Source organism: Chiloscyllium plagiosum, unplaced genomic scaffold (assembly GCF_037043375.1).
Source record: "Chiloscyllium plagiosum isolate Xiang-an unplaced genomic scaffold, Cpla_swu_hap1 HiC_scaffold_1, whole genome shotgun sequence".
Classification (NCBI taxonomy): Eukaryota; Metazoa; Chordata; class Chondrichthyes; order Orectolobiformes; family Hemiscylliidae; genus Chiloscyllium; species Chiloscyllium plagiosum.
The window spans coordinates 109,908,277-109,935,276 of NW_028270139.1; the positions used below are offsets into that span (position 1 = coordinate 109,908,277).

Below are 27,000 nucleotides of genomic sequence, written 5' to 3' on the forward strand. Positions count from 1 at the left end.
CAAAACATGAATGAATAAAAGAAGTTGCTTTTTAGATTTCTAAATCTTCTTCCATTTGACCCGTTCTGCATGCCTAGCTTATAGTTTAAAGGCCTACCAATTCACTAAATTACTTTAAAAATGAAATGGTAATTATATTTTGATAAATTCAAGTGCACAACGAATTTGCTGTCCTATTAATTAAATATTGGAAGATATAACGGTGTGATTTTTAAAACTTTGCAGTCCCACAAGGCAGTTTACAGAATTGTGTTACTGTATCCATTTATTATGTTTTACAAGACCTAGCGTTGTATAACCAGAAGGAATTTGGATTATTGGCTTTGTTGAAGAAATACCATAATTTGCAAAAGTGTTTCATTTTTATGTTCTAACGTTATTTCCTTTTTGAAGATTTTCAAGCATGAGACAATAGGTATGTAATTTCTTAATTTACTGAAGGATCCTCTGTGATGCTTTTAGGTTTGGTTTTGGTGTATGCTGTATTAAAAACAGCTAGGAACATTGTAATAATGTGCATTGAATCCTTCTGCTGCACAATTGGAGACATTCATAATGTGGTATCCCTTTAAGTCATAAGTTGCCCTACTTGCTAAGTTCTTAGATGATCAAAAGATCTGGCATGGAGTCAATATGTAGACTTCCACAGTTTCACTGAGCCTAAGGAGGATATAGCAGCAGCAATAACCCAGGAAACCTCCCAAACATGGTCTCAAAAACAATAGATTTTAGCAGGGAGAGGGAAATAGCGGACAGTTGAAATTTTATTTGGTGCTTAGGTTCCCATAATAAATTTGTAATTATAATTCAAGGTGCAGATGAATAATCCCAGTGAATGCATAAACACAATGTGTTATTGTTAAACACATCTCCAAAAGTTTGATAATTGGACCCCTTCTGCCTGACCTGTTCAAAAGCTATAGGATCAATTTCCAAGCTCCTGTCTGTTCACATGCTTGAAAGAGGCACAGGAATGCTATTTATTGTAACTACAAGAAAGAAGTGGTCAGGTTTTATTACTCAGTGTAAAAACCTGACTTTGAGATACTGAATAACAAAAACAGTCTTTATATTTTGACACTTTTTTTTGTCAGGATATTTTAAAAAGTCAAATATATTTGTAGAATTCACCAAAGTTAGGGTTGAAATGTGTATTGAAAGGTAGCTACCAAAAAATCATACTTACGTTCATGTCCATTAGTATTTCACAATCATACTGTATGGAAATTACTTGATGATTAACTTCTGTGTAGAGCAGGAAACTAAAAAAGTTTAATTTAACTAAACATATTTGTAATTTGAATAGTCTCATATAAGCAGGGAATCATATATTTGTGTCTTTTTTATTTATTATAATTTTTAATATTTTGTACCATGTTTTTGTCAAACAACTTTCTTCATAAGAATTAGTTCCAGTTTACAACTTCTTTGTCAAACATAATAATGAAAAGTCCTTTTAACAACAAAGAACAGTCAAATTCAAAGGCATAGATCTCAATTCATCAATTATTTTGGCAAACATACAGATTAGTAGAAATGTCATCAAATTTCAATTTGCTTCTCAATTAGTGAATGTACACAAACATATACCTATATATATATATATATATATATATATATATATATAAAAAATACATATATATATGGATATAAGCAAAACAATAGGATTCCCCACAGCTTTTAACATTGATGTACACTTGATGAGTTGTTCTTTGCATTTGTGAAAGGGAAGCATGGGTAAATTAATTTAGTATTGATACAAAAAAATTCTCTCTGTACTAAGTTTTATAAAAGTCAATGTACAAAATCATTATTTAAAATAAAGAAATTCAAGCATTCCTTCCAACAAATGACAGTAAATCTCCAGGAAACTGTTATTTCTTCCTCAATGTGACAGACTTCGCAGTAACTTACTGCATCTCTACTTCTGTTCCTTTAGATTTGTTTTTCTTGCTTTTATGCCTTTTCCTAATGAAGAGAAGGAATCATAAATGTCAGATAACAGTGAGAGTTACAACCAATTCTTCGTACGACATTATTCATGACTTGAAGACTAAAGTGTCAAAATTTCTCTGTCTACTAATTTAGGCACACGGCTTAAGTGTTCACACCACATCCCTATTTGACAATGACACAACCTGTTTAGTTTGAATATATTAAAAATCTCTAATGGTGCATGGAGGAACTTGACAAAATATGCTAAAATGCCCTAAAAGTGAAATGAAAGGGAATATCAAATTAACATATTAACTTACTTTAACTCACTTCCAGACAATTAACAGTGCACTTACCTCCAGGTTTTGTTTTGTCATATAGAATCCTGTTAAAGTGCCTAATTCCTGTTTGATTGTACCTGTGAATGACTACGTGAAAGACCATCCATACCAATCTTTCAAAAAGAGATCTACACCTCCCTGAATATGTGCAAGTGAAAAACTGAGTCCTAGAAGCTGGAAATGTAATAGATTTTAAACTGTTAACATTGCATTTCTTTTCCTTGGTGGTTTAGATCAGATCTAACTCTCATCTCATGCTGGGCCTCTTGCACCATTTTATCTATTACTTCCCTACCCTATTTTTCTTCCAGTAGTATAACATTTACTCCATCTAACTCTCATCCCCTTGTAATTCAACCCATTCATTTTGCACACAGATGGATTAAGTTATTGGGAATGTACAAAATTCCTGCTGAGGTTGCCCTCCATAATTGCCATTTCTAAGATGAATAAGCAATATATATATTTGAACTCCTCAGATATTTACATTTAATAATGTTATTAGGTCTGAATTAGATCAACACACCTCTGAATGACAAATACAGCCACAAAGGCAATGACAACAATGCCAAAGAGACATCCGAACACAATGGCAACAGTATCACCTGGAAAGAGAAGATTTGAGGAAAGTTATTTCATCCCAATGAGGCTCAAATGAAATTATTACAAAGAATGTCACCTTTTGTGCACTGGCAAATATGAAATTAATATTACAGGAAGGAAAAAGCCAAATAAAACATAGTCTAATGAAGACTCCAATGCAGTCTCAGAGATACCATTCTAAGATGGACGTAAAAAGTCTCATGGCACAATGTTGAAGCAGAGCAGGTGTATTCTCCCAGATATCCTGCCTAACATTTATACCTTAACCAACATCACAAAGACCATATAAACATTTTTATCACATTGCACGTCTTTGATTGCATAATTTCTACATTATTACAGCAAGTAAACATCAAAATTATTTAATTGGCTGTGGATTACTGTATGATGTCTTTAAATAGTGACCAGCATTATTGAGCTGCAAATCTTTATGTATGGGAAGCAGAAATCTGGTGTTAAATTACACAGCATTATTCTTTATTAGAGGAATGCCTTAAGAAAGATAAGCCATCCTTATGCTTTGTTAGAAACATCATTTAAAAATGACAAGAATAAGATAATCATATGTGTAAGACATTGAGCCTTGCCTCATCATCAGAATACCTCAGTTCTATTCCTATGCAAGTAGTTGGGAATGTATCACAATCACTTGAACTTTGGTGAACTCTGCTAATAGGCTACCTTGCTATTTAAAACGATCCATTTTGCCATTAAAGTGCCAGAGAAATATCAGATATTTACCAGAAATGGAAACAAGCAAGGAATATTATTTACACAAAGGACCATCCATATTAATGTTACTCTTAGTGACATATAATAGTCTGAATGAGAAGCACAATTAGGAAAGGCATAAGTTTGCACTGCATAAAGCACTGGAACATAGAACACAACTATGCAATTCAGCAATTCGAGTTTGCTCCCCCATTCAGATAGATCATCAGTAGTCCTCAATTCAAGGCAATTTATCACCTTTGCGTATATCTCTGATAGTCTTCCTCAATAAAACTCTATCGACATCAGGAATGAAAATGAGATATTTCACCTGGTCTTGGAAATGGTTTGGGTGTTTCACAATATCTTGCAAAAGCAGTGGTGAACTTGCATAGAAGCCTATAATTTTAGGCGCATTATAATCAAATAAAATCTGAGAAAATAATTTTGATTATAAAACACTTTAATTTAACTTCCTTTCTGGATATCTTGCCCATGACTGAAGTCCCACTGGCAGAGCTGAAAGTAGGGAGTGACCATTCCTGGCAGGCCGTGGGACAGGGAAGTAACTGGTGCTTAATTTTGGAACAGTTATAAAAATTACATTTTGTTGAAGTTTTTCATCTGGCAATAATCAGGACAGTTTGCTAGAAATGTTCATGTAAAAGGAGAACAAACATATTCTGTATAAGAAAGGAGTGCTAATTAGTTAGCGAGTGATCTCTTATTAGTAGTTGCCATAGAGAATACACCAGTTAGATAATGACTGACAGTTAGCCACCAAAACTTGCTTAAATTTAAACCAGACAGATTTACTGTGGGTGGTCGACGCATTGTCCTGAGAAAAGAACCAGAGAATGGTGTCACCTATTTTGTTGAATTGAAAAAGGTCCAGTGTGGATACATGGTCTATTTAATAACAAGGCTCTGTCTATTAATATATAAAGCTTCCAGTACATGCAAGTGCACCACACTGTGAGCCTGACTGCCAATTTTAATTTGGTTGTCAGTGTCATTACTCACACACTCAAAGTTATTTAACAAGTGCAGAACATGTTGAGTTTTGTTAAAATAAGTGGATTGGGTATGGTCAGCACCTTGCTTGCTGTGGGCAGCTGAAAGGAAATCCTGTCTGATCTGACCTGCCAGCTTTTGGGATGTTCAACTTACAGACCATCGTGACACTGACCCTGAAATCCATACCCCATGTTATCTATTTGTGTGATAAGCAGAGTGCCTTTTGATCAGACAGCAGTGGCAAAGGGTGAATTGCAAACAGAATGAGACCTTTCAAAATTCAAAAGCAATTTTTTTGTGGTTCAAGTAACAATACCTTCATCTCTTTGCTGAACATCACCTTCTTCTTCAGCATCGACATTGAATCGTCCTTGCCCTCTGGTAGCTACATTAAAAACAGTACAAATTTAAATAAACCCATGTATTCAGTTTCTTCATTCGCATGCTTCTTCTAGGCTCCCTGTCAGTTTTGGTTTTTGTTGACTTGTAGGTGTCATGGACATTGGGAACCATTTTTCCTGTGAAGCCCTAGTCTGTGAACAGGCTGCCCAACTGTGGAAGACACCACTGAGCTGACAGTGACCTCACCATGTCCGATACTTGCAGACCTGTGCACATTCATATTTATCTGCATATTCATGTGTACCATGGCACACACGTTGGACTGAGGTTTGTGCTTGTGATGAGAGATCTGAAGGCAGCCACAAAGCTGAGGTTTGGTGTCATTTTGGCCATTTGCAGAACGGCTTGAACACAGCTTACGGTTGTCATGCAACTAATTTGCACTCCTCAGGACTGCCTTCCTTTTAAAGGAATAAAACGAAAAGGTAACGTTTCAGCACAGTGGCATGGGGTCCTCACCGTCCCAGCTAATTTCACATCCACTGCCACAACCCAGCTGGGCACTCCAGATGGCATATTCCAGTCTAAGGATAAATGCTGCCCTCCCAACCAATTAAATTCCATCCGGGGAAGGCCAGCATTCCCAAATGCAGATGGGTTTCTATGGCATTAGCCAGGTGGGGGTGCCACAATAACTGTCCATGGCCTGAGCCCTCAGAGATATCAATAGTCTAGGCCCCATGTGGTGGTTGGCCTGGAACCTGTCGTAGCTCTATTGGACAGGCCTCAGGAACAACAGAATAACGAACTTCATCTGCTGTTCACATGAAAATGTCTCCATTTAAAGCTGCCAGCACTGCCCTTGTAATGCAGTCCCTACCTCTGGGCTCAAGAGGTTTGTGTTTGCTCCCCCCTATACTGGTGGTCAACATTTGCTCTAAACTGTGAGCCTGTGTAACTGCTCCAAGATTCGGCATATGCCGATCAATGAGGTGACACATTGACCTCCATTTTTGGAAGTCAGTGCCGGGTACAGACCACGGTGGTCTGTGCACTGGGAAAAAAAAGATTTAGAGGGAATATTGCCAGTGTAGTATCATGACAGGTCCAAGCAGATTGATTTAAAATTCATAAAACTGCCTACAGCTCCTGAGCAAAATGCACCTTTACATCTGCTCACCAACATCAGTGGCCTCTGGAGTATCTCACAAGTTAGCGGTCCTATACCCTTGAGAATGATCCACGGTGGAGGTAAAAGAAATCTGCACACTTGCTGAAGGAATTTTCAGCTCAGCCTTGAGACTCTAGTGCATCCTGCAGTGTGAGATGGTCCACAAAGGCCCAGGAAGCAAACTATTATGGCAGGTATCCTCAAGAGACCCCTCCACTCAACCCCAGTCTGCTCAAGTGCAGATAAATGCTCAAGAAGAATGGGGAAAGAATGAGCTCAGGCTCTGGGACTCACTCTTGCATCATCACCTCATTGTATTAGTAACTCCAGGTTCAGACCTATTGTGTCTAGTGGAGAATCCCTGAGGGAACATAATGGACAGAGGGAAGGAGATTTACTTGACTGTTCCCTGTCCTTTCTTTTTCTCCTTTGATTCTAGGAGCTAGTGATTCCTGAGGAGAGGAAAACCGAACTGATTTCTGAAATGACCTTGCAGCATACATCTCAAACAGTAAGCTATAGAGACATCTAGTGGCTTTCATTTAGAAAAGGTAATATAAAAACGCATCAGTTGCAAATTGCACATTATTATGATTTGGAGATGCCGGTGTTGGATTGGAGTGTACAAAGTTAAAAATCACACAACACTAGCTTACAGTCCAACAGGTTTGTGTGATTTTTAACTTTACATTATTGGGTAACATAAGATAAATTTTATCAAACAATACATAATCTCTCAATTTAAAGTAATCAATTGTATGTTGCACCTTAACCAAATTGTCCAAAACTGTTTCAATTTTTAGATTAAGTTTACAGAAAATAGGGAAGCTACCTTGTTCAGTGGTTCTTGAATTTTGACCGTTCTTAGAAGGTGAGAACGTAAGAACCAGGAGCAGGAGTAGGCCATTTGGCCCATTGTGTCTGCTCCCTCATTCAGAAGATCATGGCTGATCTTTCCATGGACTCTGCTCCACTTACCCACCCACTCACCACGACCCTTAATTCAAAAATCTGTCTAGTAGATGAGGATTTCTCATGCAGAAAAGGAAGAAAATCATGAGTTATTTGGTTTGGTCTTAGAAATAGTTTGGGGATTTCACAAAATCCCACAAAAGCAGGAATGAGAGCACATAGAACTTTGTGATAGTTTTTGTAGCCTTTTTGAAGAAAATGTATATTTTGGATGAATAAAATCTGAGAAGATTTAGTTGATTGTAAATTTAATTGAATTTCCTTTCTGGATACCTTGCCCGACTGAAGTCCCGCTGGCAGAGCTGAAAGGAGGGAGTGACGTTCCCCTGGCAGGCAGTGGGACAGGGAAGCCTCATCCTGACACTGAGGTCAGGGAAGTGCCAGTTTTGGGGTCAGGCAGGTAGGCCCCCCATTGTTCTGGGGAAGGTCATTAATTACCAGCCGCATGCTTGCTGTGGAGCAGCCATTGTTATTGGGAGAGTCTTCATGGACTGTGGAGAGTGGACCCTCCCCGACCCCAACCCTCAATGCTCACTCCAGCTTCCAGTCTTCAGTGAACAACCTCCATAAGTGGCAGCAGGATCACTCTATCTTGGGGTAAAATGCCCACAAAGAGGGAGGAGTAGTTATTATTGGCTACCCAAGTGGCTCATTCCGGTTCCTGATGGGCTGCCACTTTTCCTGTAGCTAAAGAACCTCCTCACTCCCCTGCCTGCCCCTCAAGAGCTGGTCAAACTTTGGCTCTTTGTGCTCTGTATGAAATCAATTTTACCTCATGGTCGAAATTAATTACATTTAGACAGCTTTAGGGAGTCACCAAGCCTCTGGGACTGGTCAGGTCATGCACTCCTCCCAGCCACTGTTCACACATTGACAGTCTGTGTGAAAGACAACAAGTGGGGAAAACATTGAGGACATTGAGAGGAAAGCTATGAGATAAATACTGCTGGCCTCGCACAACCACCTATATGAGGAATGACCAGTTATCAGGAGGTTTCAGCACTGTGGCTCAGGTGTCTACGTCTATCCTCCACGATATCAACGCACTCCTCTATCGTGGATAGTGAGGCCCATTCCAGAACCTGTATGCGGCCACCCTCACAACAGCAGTCCCCACTGCTACATATTGAAACTTGCACTGGAAGATCAGATGACTGCCATGCAGACTCCAGTCCCACAATGGAGAGATTGGCAGATTGAATTGATAAAGGGTTTTGAAAGGGCCAGTTATCATCTGCAATCTGCTCTCCTGCAAATCAGTGAAAGTGTTAAGGCTACCTCCAAATGAATGGCAAATTCAGAACAGCATCTTCTCGCTTCTCTTAGGATGATATAAATGATTTGGATGTGAATATAGGAGGTATGGTTTCCAGATGACACCAAAATTGAAGGTGTAGTGGATAGTGAAAATGTTTATCTCAGAGTGCAACAGGGCCTTAACCAAATGGGCTTAAAAATGTGTTGCTGGAAAAGCGCAACAGGTCAGGCAGCATCAAAGGAGAAGGAGAATCGATGTTTCGGGCATAAGCCCTTCTTCTTATGCCCGAAACGTCGATTCTCCTTCTCCTTTGATGCTGCCTGACCTGCTGTGCTTTTCCGGCTACACATTTTTAAGTTCTGATACCCAGCATCTGCAGTCGTCACCTTCTCTTAACCAAATGGGCCAATGGGCCGAGGAGTGGCTGATGGAGTGTAATTTAAATAAATGTAAGGTTTTGCATTTTGGTAAGGCAAACCAGGGTAGGACTTATACACTTAATGGTAGGTCCCTGGGGAGTGTTGCCAAATAAAGGGACCTAGAGGTGCAGTTGCATAGTTCCTTGAAAGTGGAGTCGCAGGTAAACAGGGTAGTGAAGAAGGCGATTGGACTGCTTGCCTTCATTGCTCAGAACATTGAGTAAGGGAGTTGGGATGTCACGTTGCGGCTGTTCAGGAATTGGTGAAGCCACTTTTAGAATACTGTGTACTGTTCTGGTCACTTTCCTATAGGAAGGATGTTGTTAAACCTGAGAGAAAAAATTTACAAGGACGTTGCCAGGACTGGAGAGTTTGAGCTATCGGGAGAAGCTGAATAGGCTGGACAGTCAGAATCTGAGGGATTATCTTACAAAGATTTATAAAATCATGAGGGACGTAAATAAGGCGAATGGCCAAAATCTTTTTCCTGGGTGGGGGGGGCTTGGGGAGCGTCCACAACTAGAGGGCCTAGGTTTAAAGTGTAAGGGAAAGATTTAAAAAGGACCTGAGGGATAACTTTTCCACAGAGGATGGTGTGTTGTATGGAACGAGCTGCTAGAAGAAGTAGTGGAGACTGGTACAATTACAACATTTAAGAGGTATCAGAATAGGAAGGATTTAGAGAGATACAGGCCAAATGCTGGCAAATGAGACTCGGTCAGATTGGGATGTCTGTATGGCGTGGATGAGTTGGACCAAAGAGTCTGTTTCCATACTGTATGACTCAACGACTCCATAAGTACTTCCATTGGTCCTCAGGTGAGAATTATAGCTATAAAGGTTATAATGGGCTACTGTAATTTTCTGAAAATACTATACGTTACTCAAAGTGCATTTATAAAAATACTTACCCTCAGCACTCACAGCAAATTGAGTTGTGCTGCTGGTGTTTAAGCAATGTATAGACATAAACACATAAAAATAATTGAATCTGGATGTAAGTTTGCTCACTGAGCTGGAAGGTTCATTTCCAGATGTTTCGTCACCATACTAGGTAACATCATCAATGAGCCTCCAGTGTTACCTAATATGATGACAAAGTGTCTGAAAATGAACCTTCCAACTCAGCAAGCCAACTTACATCCAGAACCTCAACCTGAGCTACAAATCTTCTCAAAACCCACTAACACTTATGGGTTCAATACATTAAAACTGGCCCGAAAATGGGAAACCAACACCATAATTAAATCTGCTGCAACAAGTTTGAAAATGGAACACTTCAGTAGTTTGTAGAAGCATGAAAAGAGGAATATTTACCACATAGTTTCCGACAACTTTTCTTGTCATCAAATTGGTTTCCATTCCCATGGCATCCACTGAAGAGGAACGAATCACAGTTGTTGATGGTTGGATCGTAGTACCACTTAAGGATGTTGGCACGGCAATCCCCTCGTTCTTTTTGCAGATTGCACACTGCGTCTGACAAGGAAGTGAACCACATTCCAATTTACTGATTGGAAAGCACAGCTCCAACTCATCCTTTCCCAGTATTTGTTTTACTATCCCATGGGAAATAGTTTAGTCATCAGGCCTTAAAAGAGACAGAGAATAGTGGATTGGAAAAATGGTGGTCGAAGCTGTCTCTAGAATCCCTGTCAGGGTGTGGGAGACAGCGGCTTTGGGAGATGTAAAATGGCTGACTGTAAATGGATAGCCCAGCCTGCCAAATTTTCTTATTTTTATCAAATATATTCTAAAGTGTTAATAATCTGCTAGGTAATTGTGGTCAGGGGGAGGTCACCCCACGATGGAGCTGAAGCCTGAGGTGGAGGTGAGGAGCTTTGTGTTCGAATAGGAAGGTACAGGTGCAGATGCTGCTCCCTCCCCTCTGATTAAAACCAGAATGGGAAAGTTTATGGACAGCTTTCTTCCTCAGGTACCAACTGAAGTCCTTAGGTTGGAATGAGTGCCTACTCATGGCCCTTATCCCTCCACTCTTAATGTTCAACTAGTGGTGGGTGGTTTCCAGCAACTGCAGTCTTGTTTTTACCGAGTGGTGGGTGGTGGCTGGGGTTTTCACCATGATGGGAGATCAACAAACAAACTCTAACAGGTTTGCTTAGGGTTTTCTCGGGTGGGCAGCCTTGCTGCAAGGCACTCTCTACCTGATCAAAGGACATGTTACTGGGAAGGAACAAAACCACTGAGAGTAACCCCTGTGCCCTTTCACCTGACCACCCATTCCTGTGGACTCTGACCTCTACCCTGCTGTACAAACAATTCACCAACAACAGCGATCCCACTAATTGGCATGCAGTTCTCACGTGGGCGGGATTTTGGCTCTCATCTTGGAAGTACAGTACTTAAGGTGTTCCTGGGTGAGCTGGGAGAGGTGGCGGCAGGGTTCTTGTTTGCTAATTGGGGGCTTAACCTCCCTGTTTAGATGGTTTCACATGCTCAGCAAGTTCCTCCAACTTTGGTGGTAGGTCTGTCAGCACTCCTCCCCTTTCATTATATTTCGTCATGCTGTCTGATATGGGGAGTGTTACCTGAGCTGGCTGGGACCAGGATCCCATCAATAGTGTTTCTCAAAAATTAATCATTACATTTTGAAAATATATTTCTTGTTTTAATTCAGTCCAATCATTTATACCTATCTTGCAAACCATAAATAAAAACAACACAAGTTTCTCACCTTCATATATTTTGATATGTCATCAAATATTGGTAAGATACAAATAAAAATAATTAAATACTTCAGTATTATGTAATTATTCTGGCTGAAATATCTTAAAAATTGTGTACGTTTGAAAAAAAAGGCTGTCCAAAATGGATGTTGTTGACTCATACCTATTTCTTAATATGTGAACTTATAAAGTCAGCAAAGCTAAATTTAAACAAATACTTAGTGATGCCTGCTTATAAAGAACTTACCCCCTTCTGGAAACTTTTCAGAATAAGTATCAGAGCAGGTTTTCAAACAATATGTTTCATTTGAAAATCTATTATTGTTGCCTCCTTTTCCACTGTAGACAAACGGTTGGCAAAGGTCAGCAACTGAGTCGTAGAACCATTGAATGGTCTTTAATTTAGAATCTGTCGGCTCTCCTTGCTGCATCGGTTCCTGGCAGGCTTCATCTGTGGTGAAGGAAAGCAGGATATGTTTAGAAGCTGATAGATATACTTGGTTATAAATTAACAATAACTGAGAGAAAGAATTTGCAATTTATTAATGCACCATTGTGCTTTCAAACACAGGATTGGATTTAATTTTTCTCTAGTTTCCTTGACAAGCACAGCATTTCCTATTCAAGCCCCTGCACTCTCAACCACGTGCCTCCAAACTGCTGTCCACCCAATTCCATGTCAACTGATATTGTAAATGATGTTCCCTTCAGGCTCTGCATCTCTCTCTCTCTCTCTCTCTCACTCACAAGATGTCCAGTCCTGCACCATCTCCTCAAAAGAAGTACTTGAACCCAACTCACTACAGCCCCAGCTTCAAGCTCTCCACTGCCTTACAATACATTGTTGGCCATCAGCTCTCAGCTGAACCTCTCCACAATCACCCTATTTAAAACATTCCAATCAGGTTCCTCCTGTAGAATCAAAACAATCCAAGCCACAGTCTCATATGAATTATCCAGTCCATTCGCTCTCAAACTTCACAACATTTAAGGAATCTTACCAATATCCACCAATATCAGTCGTCTGCTGTCCACTTTTAACTTACCACCCAATCATATCCAAAAGCAAAAAGCTTCCCTAATAATGGCTTCTAACACTACTCTGGCATTGTCAGTACAACATTTAATTCCCTATTCAATCTCAACTACATTGACATTACTTGACAAAAGCATCTTCAGAGACAAGGGCAGATTCCACCAACAGGTTAATGACTCTTGGATCTACCTTTGCACAAGTTTTTTATTCTATTAATTTTAATGTTATTAAACTTCTTACATGATACCAATTTGTAAATTCATTTTAATTTCCTGCAGCTAAATATAGGGATGACTGAAGCCAGTATCTTTCACATGTTTTATGTCCTTATCACCAACTTCAGCACCCTCTTTGGTCACTGATTGTAATGAACCAGACTATTCACAACCCAGTTTTGGGCAGTGGTAAGTTCACTTTCTGACCCCATATCCATGCCATTACAAGATTCACCAATATAAACTTGTTTGTCATTACCCCTGACTTGGGTCCTTTTTCACTAAAAATCTCAGAAGTGTCTGTTTGATCTCCAGACCCAACCATCCCAGTGGTCTGCTACCTGGTCTCTTAATACTTCAAGCTTCAGGAACTTCATCTCCTCTGAAATTCTGATGCCTATACCCTATCCTGTGCAGCTGCTGCCTCTACCATACCAAATTTAAAATTCTCATCCATTCATGGACATAATGCTCCTCATCTCCATAAACACCTCCAGCTGTACAACACTCCCCTAAAAATCTGTCAATTCTGACACTTGGCTGTTGTGTATTCTTCCTCTTTGCTCCAACATTGTTGGCCTGCTTTAAGTTATCTCATCCCTGTGCTTTTTAACATCTCTTCAAAATCCTGCCTCATTTTTCCTTCTCCACTACTTTGACTTGTGCCCCATGAATCATGTTTCTATGTGTATGAAAATTATATAAAAGTATATCATAAGTGTATACTTAGGTTGTTGACAACTTAAAGAAGAAACATTTTTTACTGAACGAAAGGAACTACAAATAAAAAAATCTCCCAAGAAACTTTGTTGCTGAGTTGCGAATTGCAGAGTATGTATCAAATATCCTGTTTATTATCCATGCTCCAGAAGATCTAAATTATATTGGTATATCTAAACCATGAAGCTGACTGTTCTTGTTTTTTTTGTCATACAGACGTAGGGCTAAACTCATCCCATGTTCCCATCTGAAAATGTCAATGAGAGGTAACCTTTTTAGTTTCCATCTGGGAAAACATTACTATATCCAGTCTTATAGTAAAAGTCTGTATTGTGTTAAAGGAAGCTTGCTTTTAAGACTGAATTGGACATCCAGCCTTTGTGTCACTAATGCACTATGGCTACTGTATGAACAATCTATTGGCTGCTCTGTGCCAAGTCAGCAAAGTCTATGCTCTGTGATTTCCATAATTGAGAAGGACAGAGAAGGAACACAAAGATTTTCACATTTGATTAGATTAGATTAGATTAGATTACATACAGTGTGGAAACAGGCCCTTCGGCCCAACAAGTTCACACCGACCCGCCGAAGCGCAACCAACCCATACCCCTACACTTACCCCTTACCTAACACTACGGGCAATTTAGCATAGCCAATTCACCTGACCTGCACATCTTTGGACTGTGGGAGGAAACCGGAGCACCCAGAGGAAACCCACGCAGACACGGGGAGAATGTGCAAACTCCACACAGTCAGTCGCCTGAGGCGGGAATTGAACCCAGGTCTTTGGCGCTGTGAGGCAGCAGTGCTAACCACTGTGCCACCGTGCCTTAACAAAATCAGTATTCTTTCATCTTTCACTCAATATGCTTGTATTTCCATCTCACACATTTGTGAGAGTGCCATAAGTATGAGAACTGCTTTGTTCATGAAGTTAGCACCCTGCTCTTTCACAGTGTAAGCTATAGTATGTTTCTAACACTCACCTGAGTCAGGCAGCTGAGAGTTAAGGCCCTATGCCCAAGACTTGAGCATAAAACCAAGGTTAACATTTCACAAAACCATAAAAAACAGAAAGTGTTTTCCCATCAAGCCTGCTCTGCCAGTTAATAGGATTATGGCTAATCAACATTCCTCACTTCTACTTTCTTGCCTTTTCCCAGTAACCCTTGATTCCCTTACAGATCAAGAATCTGTCTATCTTTGCCTGAACTATTCGTGAGGAATCTACACTCACAGCTCTCTGTGGCAAGCATTCCAAATTTCCAATTTCAGTGCAGTACTGGTGGAGTGCTGAAGACTGAGTGGTGTTATTGTTCAGATGAGATGTCAAACCTAGTCTGCTCTCTCAAATGGGCAGAACCTATTGCACTTTTTGAAGTTGACGTCTATCTGTTATCCAGACCAATATATATCCTTCAAGCAACAACATTAAAACAAGTCAACTGGAACATCATCACTTTGGTCTGTGTGGAATCTTGCTGTGCTGTCTTGCTTTCTACATTACAACAGGGAATAGATTTCAAATGTTCTGATTTCTGAGGAAGGGTAATTGGACCTGAAATGTTAACTCTTTCTCTCCACAGTTGCTGCCAGACCTGCTGAGTCTTTTTTCCAGCAATTTCTACTTTTGTCCACATTTCAAATGTGTTTAATTGACTTTCACAAAATTTGAAATACTTTTGAGTTCTTAAAAGCTGCTATATAAATGCAAGTCTTTCTTTTCTCTTTCTTCCTGTTTGCTGTGACAATTAGGAATGGGCATTAAATATGACCATATACATCTTTCTCCTATTCCCATGAATGCAGAAAATAAATTCTCTTTTTCAGCTTGTTCTGAATTTTCACGCTGGGAAATTTTACTGAATTAATTCAGTCTAATTCCATTCCCTTGTTGCCAAGCAACCTCATTTATAAGCATTTATGATCCCAGAGTTTCACATGATGGAAGTATTAATGTTAAATATTAGGATTCAGAGTAATTTACATAGCTCATCAGAGACACTCAGATAATTAAACGATAACTCTGAGTATGTATTGGCACTGTATGTGAACTCTGACATATTTATTTAACTGTTATTATTGCTACTTTAATTTATCTTTTGGGGAGAAAACAGCTTATTGTAGTGAACTGTTTCATCAAAGACAATTTGTTTTTTGACATCAAGTCCCTCTTTCCCCTTTTCTTTGAAGGTGCAGAATCTCATGTTGGAGTGGAATTCCACAGATGTTTAACATACGAGGAACGGCTGAGGATCCTGGTATTGTATTCATTGGAGTTTAGAAGGTTAAGGGGAGATCTAATAGAAACTTACAAGATAATACATGGCTTAGAAAGGGTGGACGCTAGGAAATTGTTTCCGTTAGGCGAGGAGACGAGGACCCGTGGGCACAGCCTGAGAATTAGAGGGGGTAAATTCAGAACAGAAATGTGGAGACATTTCTTCAGCTAGAGAGTGGTGGGCCTGTGGAATTCATTGCCGCGGAGTGCAGTGGAGGCTGGGACGCTAAATGGCTTCAAGGCAGAGATTGATAAATTCTTGATGTTACAAGGAATTAAGGGCTACAGGGAGAATGCTGGTAACTGGAGTTGAAATGCCCTTTAGCCATGATTAAATGGCGGAGTGGACTCGATGGGCCGAATGGCCTTACTTCCACTCCTATGTCTTATGGTCTTATGGTCTTATGTCAAATATCCTGTACCTTACAAAGCAGCTGCTCTTCATGAGTGAATGCAGATCAAGCAAGTTGTTTTATGTTATTGACTGAATGTGGGTATAACTGCCAAAGATAACATTTAACACTCATATCAAATGGTTTTACCAATCACAAGTTGCATGGTGTTTTGTAAACATGAGCTGAAATATACTACCTATTGATTCATGAGGAAGGGAAAATCTCCAGATCACCTGACTTTGTAAAGTCATAGACTTGTGGAGATACAATAGTGGTAAAAGAAACATTGTACATAACTATACAAATATATATAAGCAAACCTAAAGTAGGGAAAGGGTTAATACTAGGGGCTGTCATAAATACTGCCCATTGTAATGAGGTCTTATGGACTTGTGGTCCTGCTCAGCATCCCTCATATCAAAGTAACCTGCAGCCAGTTGCTAACATGCAAAAGACTATATCTAGTTCACTACTTACTCCATGAATAAGACCAGGAAGTAGTTTTCCTCGACCACAATAAACCCCAAACACACCCTTTAGTTTCCTGCACTTAAACACAATGGTGGAAACAATCTTTAACAGGATCAGCAGCCTATAGAGAATAATGAGCTAGAATACCCATGCAATAACGCTCAACTGATATGCAGAAAATATTCATTGGTGATTGGTCAGAATGGTCGACAGCTTCATTTTGCCTTTCTGAGCCCATGTATGTTGAAGCTAATTATGGTGACCCACAATACATACAGTTAAATCATTAAAGTTAGTGATGGAACTGGGATATTTTCTGGCCCCTGTAGTTTAATTACAAATTGAGAGATGGAATTGCTAAAAATGAATCTGGAAGGTTCTTGATTCTTTACCTGTGCTCAGTAACATTTCCTAAACTGAGATGACAGTAGGTATCACCTTTTCCAGTAATGTGATCCACCATGTGCCCTGCTCGAAGATATGGACATCAGCTAAGGATATAGTTGAGCTTGAGAGTGCTGATCACCCTCTGAATCCTTTGGATGAACATATGCTGAGTTTCACTTTCCCTTTCACTATCAGTGGAATCCAATGAAATATTACCGGGTCTGTTTTCCAACAAGGTTTTTGGTGTCTTTTGAGGATGAGGAAGGCTGTGGAATTAATCAGCCATACCAAAGAGCTATTGGGTGAACCTATAGATTGACATCACAGGTCCCCTAGCTAATAACCGAAGAAGACTCAGTACGTAGTGATCACAGATCATTTGATCTGACTGGCGGAGGGGTTCCCAGTGTGAGATTGCTCAGCTCTAACTGGAGCAAGAAGAAATAATACCAAGGTGAGAATTACACAATCCCTACAGGGTGGAAACAGGCCCTTTGGCCCTACAAGTCCACACTGACCCTCAGACGAGTAACCCACCCAGACCCATTCCCCTCACCTATTACGCTACATTTACTGCTAACCAATGCACCTAACTTACACATCCCTGAACACTGTAGGCAATTTAGTATGGCCGCTTCACCCAAACTGCATATCTTTGGCTCGTGGGAGGAAACCGGAGCGCCCGGAAGAAACCCACACAGACACAGGGAGAATGTGAAAACACCACACAGACAATCACCTGAGCTGGGAATCGAACCTGGGTCGCTGGTGCTGTGAGGCAGCAGTGGCTAACCACTAAGCAAGCGTGCCATCCCCAATGGTGGGGAATGTCTTTACAAATAGATTTGAATTAAGGAGCACATTTCACAATTCATAATGAAAGCAGTATGTTGATTATTAGGAATTAAGCAGATGTATTATTTTCAGAGTTCAGGCATAAAACAAATTAACTAAATGTTAAAAACAATGACACCAAGGCCATAGAATGCAGGGAAAGGATGGGTACATGTTATTTTTATAAGACTAAGCAAGTAAGTGTGACCCTAAACCAGATTGCTCTGACTCCATTTGAGTTAATGACAGGATGGGCTATCCAGCTTCCAGAGGGAACAGCTAAAAGCAGTGAAAATGCAGGATCATTGAGAGATCGCGTTTGATGGTACATGGCAGAGTTGTGTGAAAAGTTAAAGCAGCTGCAATCCAAGGTAAGGCAGCAGCAGGAGATAGCAGACCAGAAAGGAGTGAAGGAAGCATGGAGATATGAGAAAAGGTTATGGTGAAGACGTTCCCTGAGAGGCTCAGGTTATAATCCAACAGGTTTATTTGAAGCACTAGCTTTCAGAGCGCTGCTCCTTAATAAACCCAAGGTAGCAGAAACCATATGAGCGGAAAATGATGAGTGAGACCAGTGTGTATCCAGATAGAAAATTACATTTTGTATATGTCAGTGGGAAGCAAGTAGCTGTTTGCTTCATTATTTTGTTCCAGACAAATCCTCCAAGCAATGGCAGCCAAGAAGCCAGCAGCAGCAGTAATCACTCTCCTGACAATAACAGCAACATGGGACACACAGCCACTGTGAACATCAATAAAACCCCCATCTATGCGTAGCTATCTAAGGGAGGGTGTGGAGGATGGCTATGGGAACTGAGCGTATAGATTTCCAGCTGAATCATTACCAGGCATCATTGTATTCTCTCTTCAGAAAAGAATGGTGAGAATGATCTAACGGGGATTATGATGTGGAGGAGCCGGTGTTGGACTGAGGTGGCCAAAGTTAAAAATCGCACAACACCAGGTTATAGTCCAACAAGTTTATTAAGTAGCAGCGCTCTGAAAGCTAGTGCTTCCAAATAAACCTGTTGGACTATAACCTGGTGTTGTGTGATTTTTAACAGGAATTACATTGCCCTGAGCTTGTATCACAACTGCCTGAACTGGACCTTTCCCCCTTCCCCATTCAGCCCTGATGGAGTGGTGCTGGCTCCTGGAAACCTGTGGCATCTGTTGCCAGCCTGAGTCACGGGGCCCTCCTCTGGGCTAGGTCAACATGATCTAAATAAACAATATAGATGAGAATGCTGGAGGGGGCAGTGAGAAGTAAGTTCACAGGTGACACAAAGATTAGTCGGGTGGTTGACAGTGAAGAAGAAGGTCTCTGGTTACAGGAAGATATAGAAATAGCTTGGTCAGATGGGCAGATCAGTGACAGGTGGAATTTAACCCTGATAAAGGTGAGGTGGTGTGGAAGCAACAAGAAAAAGAAGTACTCAATAAATGACAGGAACAGAGGAATTTTGGGGTGCGTGTCCACAGATTCCTGAAGTTGGCAGGACAGGGTAGTTAAGAAGGCATACAGGACATTTCAGAGCCATGTCAGATACCTGAGAGCAAAAAGATCAGTCTTTGTTTCCTTACTTGTACCTTTATCATCTCCTTTAGACTTGCACATATTTCCATTTGTCAATGAATCTCTCTTGTCTACCGAGGTATGACAAACTTTGTTCCTCACTCCCATTCCCCTTTGGCTGCTTCTATATCTGCTTAAAACCTGTTCCGTTTTACCATCTTTCCATCTTCATGAAAGCTCATCACCTTGATACATTGATTTGAATTTTACTAGCCTCATATGGACCATATTTTGCAGCAGTTGGAGGCAGGGGAGTGGGATTTAAAGTGCAGTGCCTTGAATCATCTTGCCAACTTGTACCTGTTTCCATATGCTTTTCCCAAATGTGGCAATGGTTACTCACCTGGCAGGTAGCTGATATGAGTATAGTCTGTCAGTGACATTTTTTCAAATGGTACATTTGTTTCCCCCCACTATGTTAGCTGCCCAGCAACTCACTGGAGGTTGCAAACTAGAGGGAACAGGATCAGCGTCGTTTGATTTTGCAGATTAATGTAACTATAAGTGGAAAGGTCGCAAGCAGTATATCCATAGGCATTTGGAGCTGTTTGACCTGTCCACTGATCTCCAGAACATTTCTAACTGCTATTTATAGGATACTGATTATATCTTCTAATCTAATCTAATCTAATCTAATCTAATCTAGTACTTCCATTTTATAATGCCAGTCACTTTCTGCCTACCTGAGGAGAGCTCACTATTCCCAGTCAGGCTGCCAAAAAACCTGCCCTTTTTCTCCTCTGAATTTGATTTGATTTGATTTGATTTATTATTTGAATTGTTTTATTATTATTGTCCTAAGTACAGTGAAAAGTTTTGGTTTATGTGCAGTACAGGCAGGTCATACCATACAAAAATCATAAGGTGATTGAACAGAGTGAGGAATACAAAGCTTCAGCTGCAAAGAAGGTGCACAAAAAGCAAGACCAATATTAGACTTTTTAAAAGGCACGAATGAGATGCAGCCAGCACTGGTTTGGCCAACATTACTTGACATCTTTAATTGCCCAGTGAGCAGTTAAGAAACACCCACATTACTGTGGGTCTGAAGTCATATATCGGCCAGTCTAGGTAAGAATGGCACATTTCCTTCAGACATTAGTGAAGCAGATGGATCTTTATAATAATCAACAGTTATTACATGGATGCCATTAGGCTAGCTTTATATTCCATTTCAAATTGAATTTAAGTTTCACCATCTACCACAGTACAATTGGAACCCAAAACCTAACCCACATTAGCTTCAGGTTCTGAATTGTTAGACGAGTGACATTACCACTATGCCGCCCCCTTCTACATCCCAAGTGCTGCACCTCATCACCAATGGAATGGTGAATGCAGAGATGGCTCACAAATTGGTAACAGTCATAAAAATAAATTGGAAGTTGCAGCCCCAAAGCACAGAAATGATCCCAGTGTCAGGTTACCAATATGCATTGGTAAAAACCAGCTCATTAATACTAGTTTGCTTTCTCCACAGCTGCTGCCAGAATATTACAGGTTGCATTTTCTCTTTTTAAAATCAGATTTCTGGCATCTGCAGTTTTTTTTTTGTTTTTGTATTAAATTAAACATTTGAATCTCATAATTAATCACCAAAATAAGCATAAGCCTACAGTTTGGTTCAAACAAACTAAATCTCTCAAATCCCAGCTTGACCCATGAACAAATGTGCCTTTTATACAGTTATACTTGTTGGAAATACAATTAATTTGGGGCAAAGCAAATATTTCTTTTGGAGCATTACTCCATTTTTCATATTCTGTTGACTTATTTCCATAATGAAGAAACTTCAGTTCTATACACGTTTGAAGAAAAGGTAATCTGTGTAAATTTCAATGTGTATGCTAGTATGAAAAGCTAAAAGATTCTTTCAAAGTGATATCCATTTAAATGTTAAAAGGTTAAATTACTTTATGTAAAGTACACCTGCAAATTGTGGAATTGAATTTAGAGTCATAGAGATGTACAGCATGGAAACAGACCCTTCAGTCCAACCTGTCCATACCAACCAGATATCCCAACCCAATCTAGTCCCACCTGCCAGCACCCAGCCCATATCCCTCCAAATTCTTCCTATTCATATACCCATCCAAATGCCTCTTAAATGTTGCAATTGTACCAGCCTTCACCACATTCTCTGGCAGCTCATTCCATACACGTACCACTCTCTGCATGAAAAGGTTGCCCCTTAGGTCTCTTTTATATCTTTCCCCTCTCACCCTAAACCTATGTCCTCTAGTTCTGGACTCCCCGACCCCAGGGAAAAGACTTTGTCTATTTATCCTTATCCATGCCCCTCATAATTTTGTAAACCTCTATAAGGTCACCCCTCAGCCTCCGACGCTCCAGGGAAAACAGCCCCAGCCTGTTCAGCCTCTCCCTGTAGCTCAAATCCTCCAACCCTGGCAACATCCTTGTAAATCTTTTCTGAACCCTTTCAACATCTTTCCGATAGGAAGGAGACCAGAATTGCACGCAATATTCCAACAGTGGCCTAACCAATGTCCTGTACGGCCACAACATGACCTCCTAACTCCTGTACTCAATACTCTGACCAATAAAGGAAAGCATACCAAACACCTTCTTCACTATCCTATCTACCTGCGACTCCACTTTCAAGGAGATATGAACCTGCTCTCCAAGGTCTCTTTGTTCAGCAACACTCCCTAGGACTTGAGTTCTAAACAAAAATGTTGCTTTACAGAATCTAGTCTAAATATTGAAACTTCTCAGTGTCCAGTGATTTTAATAACTAATCACATCATGAAAGTTATTTGAGAATTTTTAAAATTAAGAACTTTTGTAACAGACATAAGCTGATCACACAGTGGATCTACTCCAATTTATTTGTTTTCCCCACTGAAAATAATGTTGCGAGCGCACATTCAAAATTCACCCTGTTTGTGGCAGTATTTAGCTTTCATTTCCTGCTACACACAAGATTTAGAGCTTGTGGGGTTTGTTTTACACATTCTTCAGCTTCAGTATAACACAGAAGCTAATGAAGTGATGTAGAATTCAAAGTTTGGGAGAAGATTTGTAGCTCGTGTGCTCGTTGTTGTGGTTCTGTTCGCCGAGCTGGAAACTTGTGTTGCAGACGTTTCGTCCCCTGTCTAGGTGACATCCTCAGTGCTTGGGAGCCTCCTGTGAAACGCTTCTGTGATGTTTCCTCCGGCATTTGTAGTGGTTTTGTACCACTACAAATTCCGAATGAAAGATCACAGAAGCGTTTCACAGGAGGCTCCCAAGCACTGAGGATGTCACCTAGACAGGGGACGAAACGCCTGCAACACAAATTCCCAGCTCGACGAACAGAACCACAACAACGATGTAGAATGATAAGACACAGAATTTCAGAAAGGATTAAAATTGATAGTCAACAAAAGTTTCACTGTAAAAGCAATGAGAAGGCTATCAAACCAACACTGCATTTAAATATTTTTTTCTAGGTGATGATAAATACTCATTACTGTATTTCAACCATTACATGAACATTTTTAGTTGTGACAGTCGTACTCTTTAATCTCCTGTTTCCCCCCTCTCCTTTTCTGTATCATTTCAGCTCTGACCACATGAATAGTAGGCATGTCCCTCAAAATTTCTGCTAATGCTATCATAAGACTAGGTGAAAAATGTACATAAGAACGATCTGGTATGGCTCAGCCAACATATCCTCCACCTCCTTCTCTCTAATGGAGACACTGGGTTGCCTAATTCACCCTAATTCCCCCAACTCCTCCAGCTCACTTCCCAGCAACAAAACAGTCTTGAAATGTGAACAGTGAAAGACTGTTTGAAGGACTGTGATTTAGAATTCTATGGTGAAGATCGACACATTTAAAAGCATGACCACAGTAGTGAGGGAAAAGGTTAAAAAAAAAGCTATTTAAACAGATGCTCAGTTGAGGAATGGAACATTTTTGACACGGAAAAGCACATGGCTTTGTTTAGGAAAATGTTGAAGAAATGCTTGACATAGAGGTGAATGCATGACCTCAGGTGCTGGGAGGGCATTGCCACGGGACTGTTTTTTGATCACTCCAGTAATGAGCTGGCATAGATAAGACAGGCTAATTAACCTTCAGCTTTACTGCAAACCTCTACAGTGAAGGAACACAGGAGTGAACTGCGTCTTATAATTCTACATCACTTCATTAGCTTCTGTGTTACACTGAAGCTGAAAGAAATTGCAAGGAAACCTGATTGTTTGTATTGGAATTATGCATGTAACAGGTGGTTAGGATCTGAAATACAGTGTCTGTGGGCTTGTTAGAGGCAGGTTCAGATGTGACTTTCAAAAGGGAATTGAATAATTGTCTGAAGAGAAAAAGAATTGTTGTGCTATGAATAATGGTGACAGTGTTGTACCCACTCCCCAAAATCCATTGACTGACCACTTAAGGGCTTTAGTTGGTGACAGGCAAAGAAAATTTCTAATGGACCTTCACATTAGTGGTGGGGTGGCATGAAGGGTACAAGAATCTCTCCAGGGCAAATTTGCTCAATAATTTCCCTCTGTCGCCACCTTCAGGAGGGAGAAAATGTATTTTATGTGTTTATTATTTAAGTTAAAAGAACAAAGAACAGTACAATACAGCACAGAACAGGCCCTTCAGCCCACCAAGCATACGCTAACATATGATGCCTTTGTAAACTAAAATCTTTTTTCTTCCACACAGGCTGTATCCCTCTATTTCCTAGGTGGAAGTGGGTACTGCAGATGCTGGAGATTAGAGTCAAGATTAGAGTGATGCTGGAAAAGCACAGCAGGTCAGGCAGCATCCGAGGAGCAGGAAAATTGATGTTTCAGGCAAAAGCCCTTCATCAGCCCTCCCTCTATTTCCTGCCCACTCATGTAATTGTCAGGATGCCTCTTAAACATTGCTGTTGTATCTGCTTCTACCACCACGTCTGGCAGCCAATTCCAGGTACTTAGCACCCTCTGTGTAAAAATCTTCCCTTTTAGATCTTCTTTAAACTTCCCCCCCTTTTACTGCAAATCTATGTCCCCTAGTAATTGGCATTTCTGCTCTGGGAAAAATGGCTCTGACTATCTATTCTGTTCATGCCTCTCATAATTTTGTAAATTTCTGTCAGGATGTTCCTCAGCATCTGATGAGCAAGTGAAAACAAACCAAGTTTGTCCAATCTCTCCTCATAGCTAATACCCTGTAAAGCAGGCAACATCCTGGTCAATCATTTCTGTAGCCTCTCCAAAGCTTTCATATCCTCCTGCTAATGTGGCAACCAGAGCTGTGCATAACATTCCAAATGTGGCCAATTTAAAGTTCTATACAGCTGACTTACCATTTTTTATACTCAATTCCTCAACTAAGGAAGGCAAGTCCATACTTTTCAAAATGTGAGTAAATCCTGTATCTAAGAATCTTTTCCAATAATTTCCCGACCAAATACATTATTTTCTGTAATTTCCTGAATTATCCCTGTTGCCCTTCTTAAACAAATGTTGGCTATTCTCCAGTGCACTAAGATCTCTTCTGGGATGAAAAAGGATCCATAGATTTCATATAAGGCCTCAGCAATTTCCTCCCTTGCCTCCCTCAGTATTCTGGATTAGACCCCATCAGGTTCTGGCGACTTGTCTACTTTAATGCTTTTCAAAACATCCAAACTGCTTTTTTTTATATTGACATGCCCCAGAATACCAACATTACCCCTCTCTAGACTCGCCATGTCATTCTCCTGGGTGAATATTGATACAATATGTTCATTAAGAACCTCACTCACTTCCTCCAGCTCCATGCATAAATTCCCTCCTTTGTCCTTGAAGATTTAATTGAAAATTCCAAATTTCTGAGGGACTACATGATGGACAAAGCCCTAATGTGCAGAGTCAAGAAGAGATGAGAATTTTAAACTCAAGACTTTGCAAGAAGGAAGGCCACATAAATCAGCAGGAATAGGCTGATTCGTTTCATTGATTAACCATGTGAAGAGATAAAATCCAGATAAGAGCGAGGGGGTGGGACCCACTGAGTTGTTTTTACAAAGGTTCACACTGACATGAAAGGCTGAATGACCTTCTTCCGTGCTCTACCCACTCTGTGATTCCATGATCATGATTTTCCCTTTTTCAGCCCAAGTTTGGGAGTGGGTGTGTTAGGTGCCATTGACCTGCCCCAACCGCTGAGAAAGCGGGCAGGATTGTGCACCAAGCAGCTTGTTAAGAGCTGACTCGAGAGAGCTCTGCTGAGCTGCTTGATCTATCACAGATCTTGGCAGTCGAGCCTAATCCCCGAAATGTAACTTAGTGCAGACAACAGGGTTTGAGGCTGAGCTCAGGTTTCAGTAGAATGGAAGATGGGACCCTGGTCAGCATAAATATTGGAATTGTCAAGTCTAAAGCTAACAAAAACATTCAGTAACAGTTGAGCTGAAGCATAAGTGGAGTTCAGTAAGATTACAGAGATCAATGGAAAGGGTGTGTGACCAGATAGAGACCATTCAGATTCTCCAGCCCAGAAGGATTTATTTTTCACTATTCACTCCAGCCAAACCATTCATAATATTTCACAGTTTACATAATCTCTACTTAACCTGTCAGTGAAGGCGAAAGCAATCTTTCACTTTCTATATCCATAGAAGCTAAACTCCTTTCAAACTCCAAACAGCCTTGTACCATAATACTTTGTCTAGGTGTCTGAGAATTGTACAACTCGCTAAGAAAAGGTTAATTACTACATATCACTTTGTTTTTATTGACACAGCTGTAAGTTTAATTGCAACTTATTTTGTGATTTAACATATGCTTTGGCTTTATTTTGAAAAGGTGAGATTTAGTATCATATAAAGTAAGAGAAAGGTTTGCTTAACATCTTTCACAACCTCAGGATTTGGCAAGGCACTTTTAAACTATTGGAGAACATTTGATGTGTCGTGACTCATTTGATGTAGGATTCATACATAAAAAGCTTAGCAAGGAGAAGACATCAGGTAATTTCTTTTAAACCTATTGATTTTACTTACTAAATTATTAGCACAAATATTTATGTTGTGAGAGATGGAAAACACAATCACACAATATGCCCTTAGGCCCTCTTCAAAGGCACAAATACCATTGCCACAGTTAGTTTCTTATACATGGTGAGCATGCAGCCATCATTGTATATTTGCTTTACATCCGTGAAGGACATGCATTTTTCACCTTCATAGAGATATAACCTTCAGCTTAAGAATAATTCATAGTGTATAGTATATGCGATCTTATAGCCTTTATATGAATACAATATTAAGAACTTATTATTAAATTCTGAATAATTTTGGACTCAATTATACTTGTAGGGTCTACTTGGTAAATTTGTTGAATAAAGATGAAGAATCATGACTGAAATGGTAACTTACATACAGCGTAACAATTTAAACTGAAAATGTAAGAATCTTTACGCAGTTGCGCTATTGCTCTAACTTAACTGAATCCATAAACAATAAAAAGCACATTTTACTTACTTCCATTCACTGCTTTGCTCAAACCTAACACAGTAAGACAGATTCCCAAACAGAAAGCTATCCTCCTCATCTTTGCTGGAATTTCAGCTGGAGCACCAATTGGTAAAACCTTACGCTGAAGTTTGTGTTCAATAGTGTAACGCACCCACAAATACTTGC

General features: G+C 40.0%; 1 protein-coding gene across 1 annotated transcript; it reads right to left on the minus strand.

The window, feature by feature from the left end:
- Positions 1-1,324: 1,324 nt before the first annotated feature.
- LOC122548489 (inter-alpha-trypsin inhibitor-like) lies at positions 1,325-27,000 on the minus strand. The gene is made up of 6 exons (XM_043687214.2): positions 26,842-27,000; positions 11,704-11,907; positions 10,087-10,248; positions 4,924-4,992; positions 2,803-2,881; positions 1,325-1,968 (listed from the first exon to the last, which is right to left on the minus strand). The coding sequence occupies exons 1-6, from the start codon at positions 26,909-26,911 to the stop codon at positions 1,911-1,913; spliced, it is 642 nt and encodes a 213-aa protein (XP_043543149.2). The 5' UTR covers positions 26,912-27,000; the 3' UTR covers positions 1,325-1,910.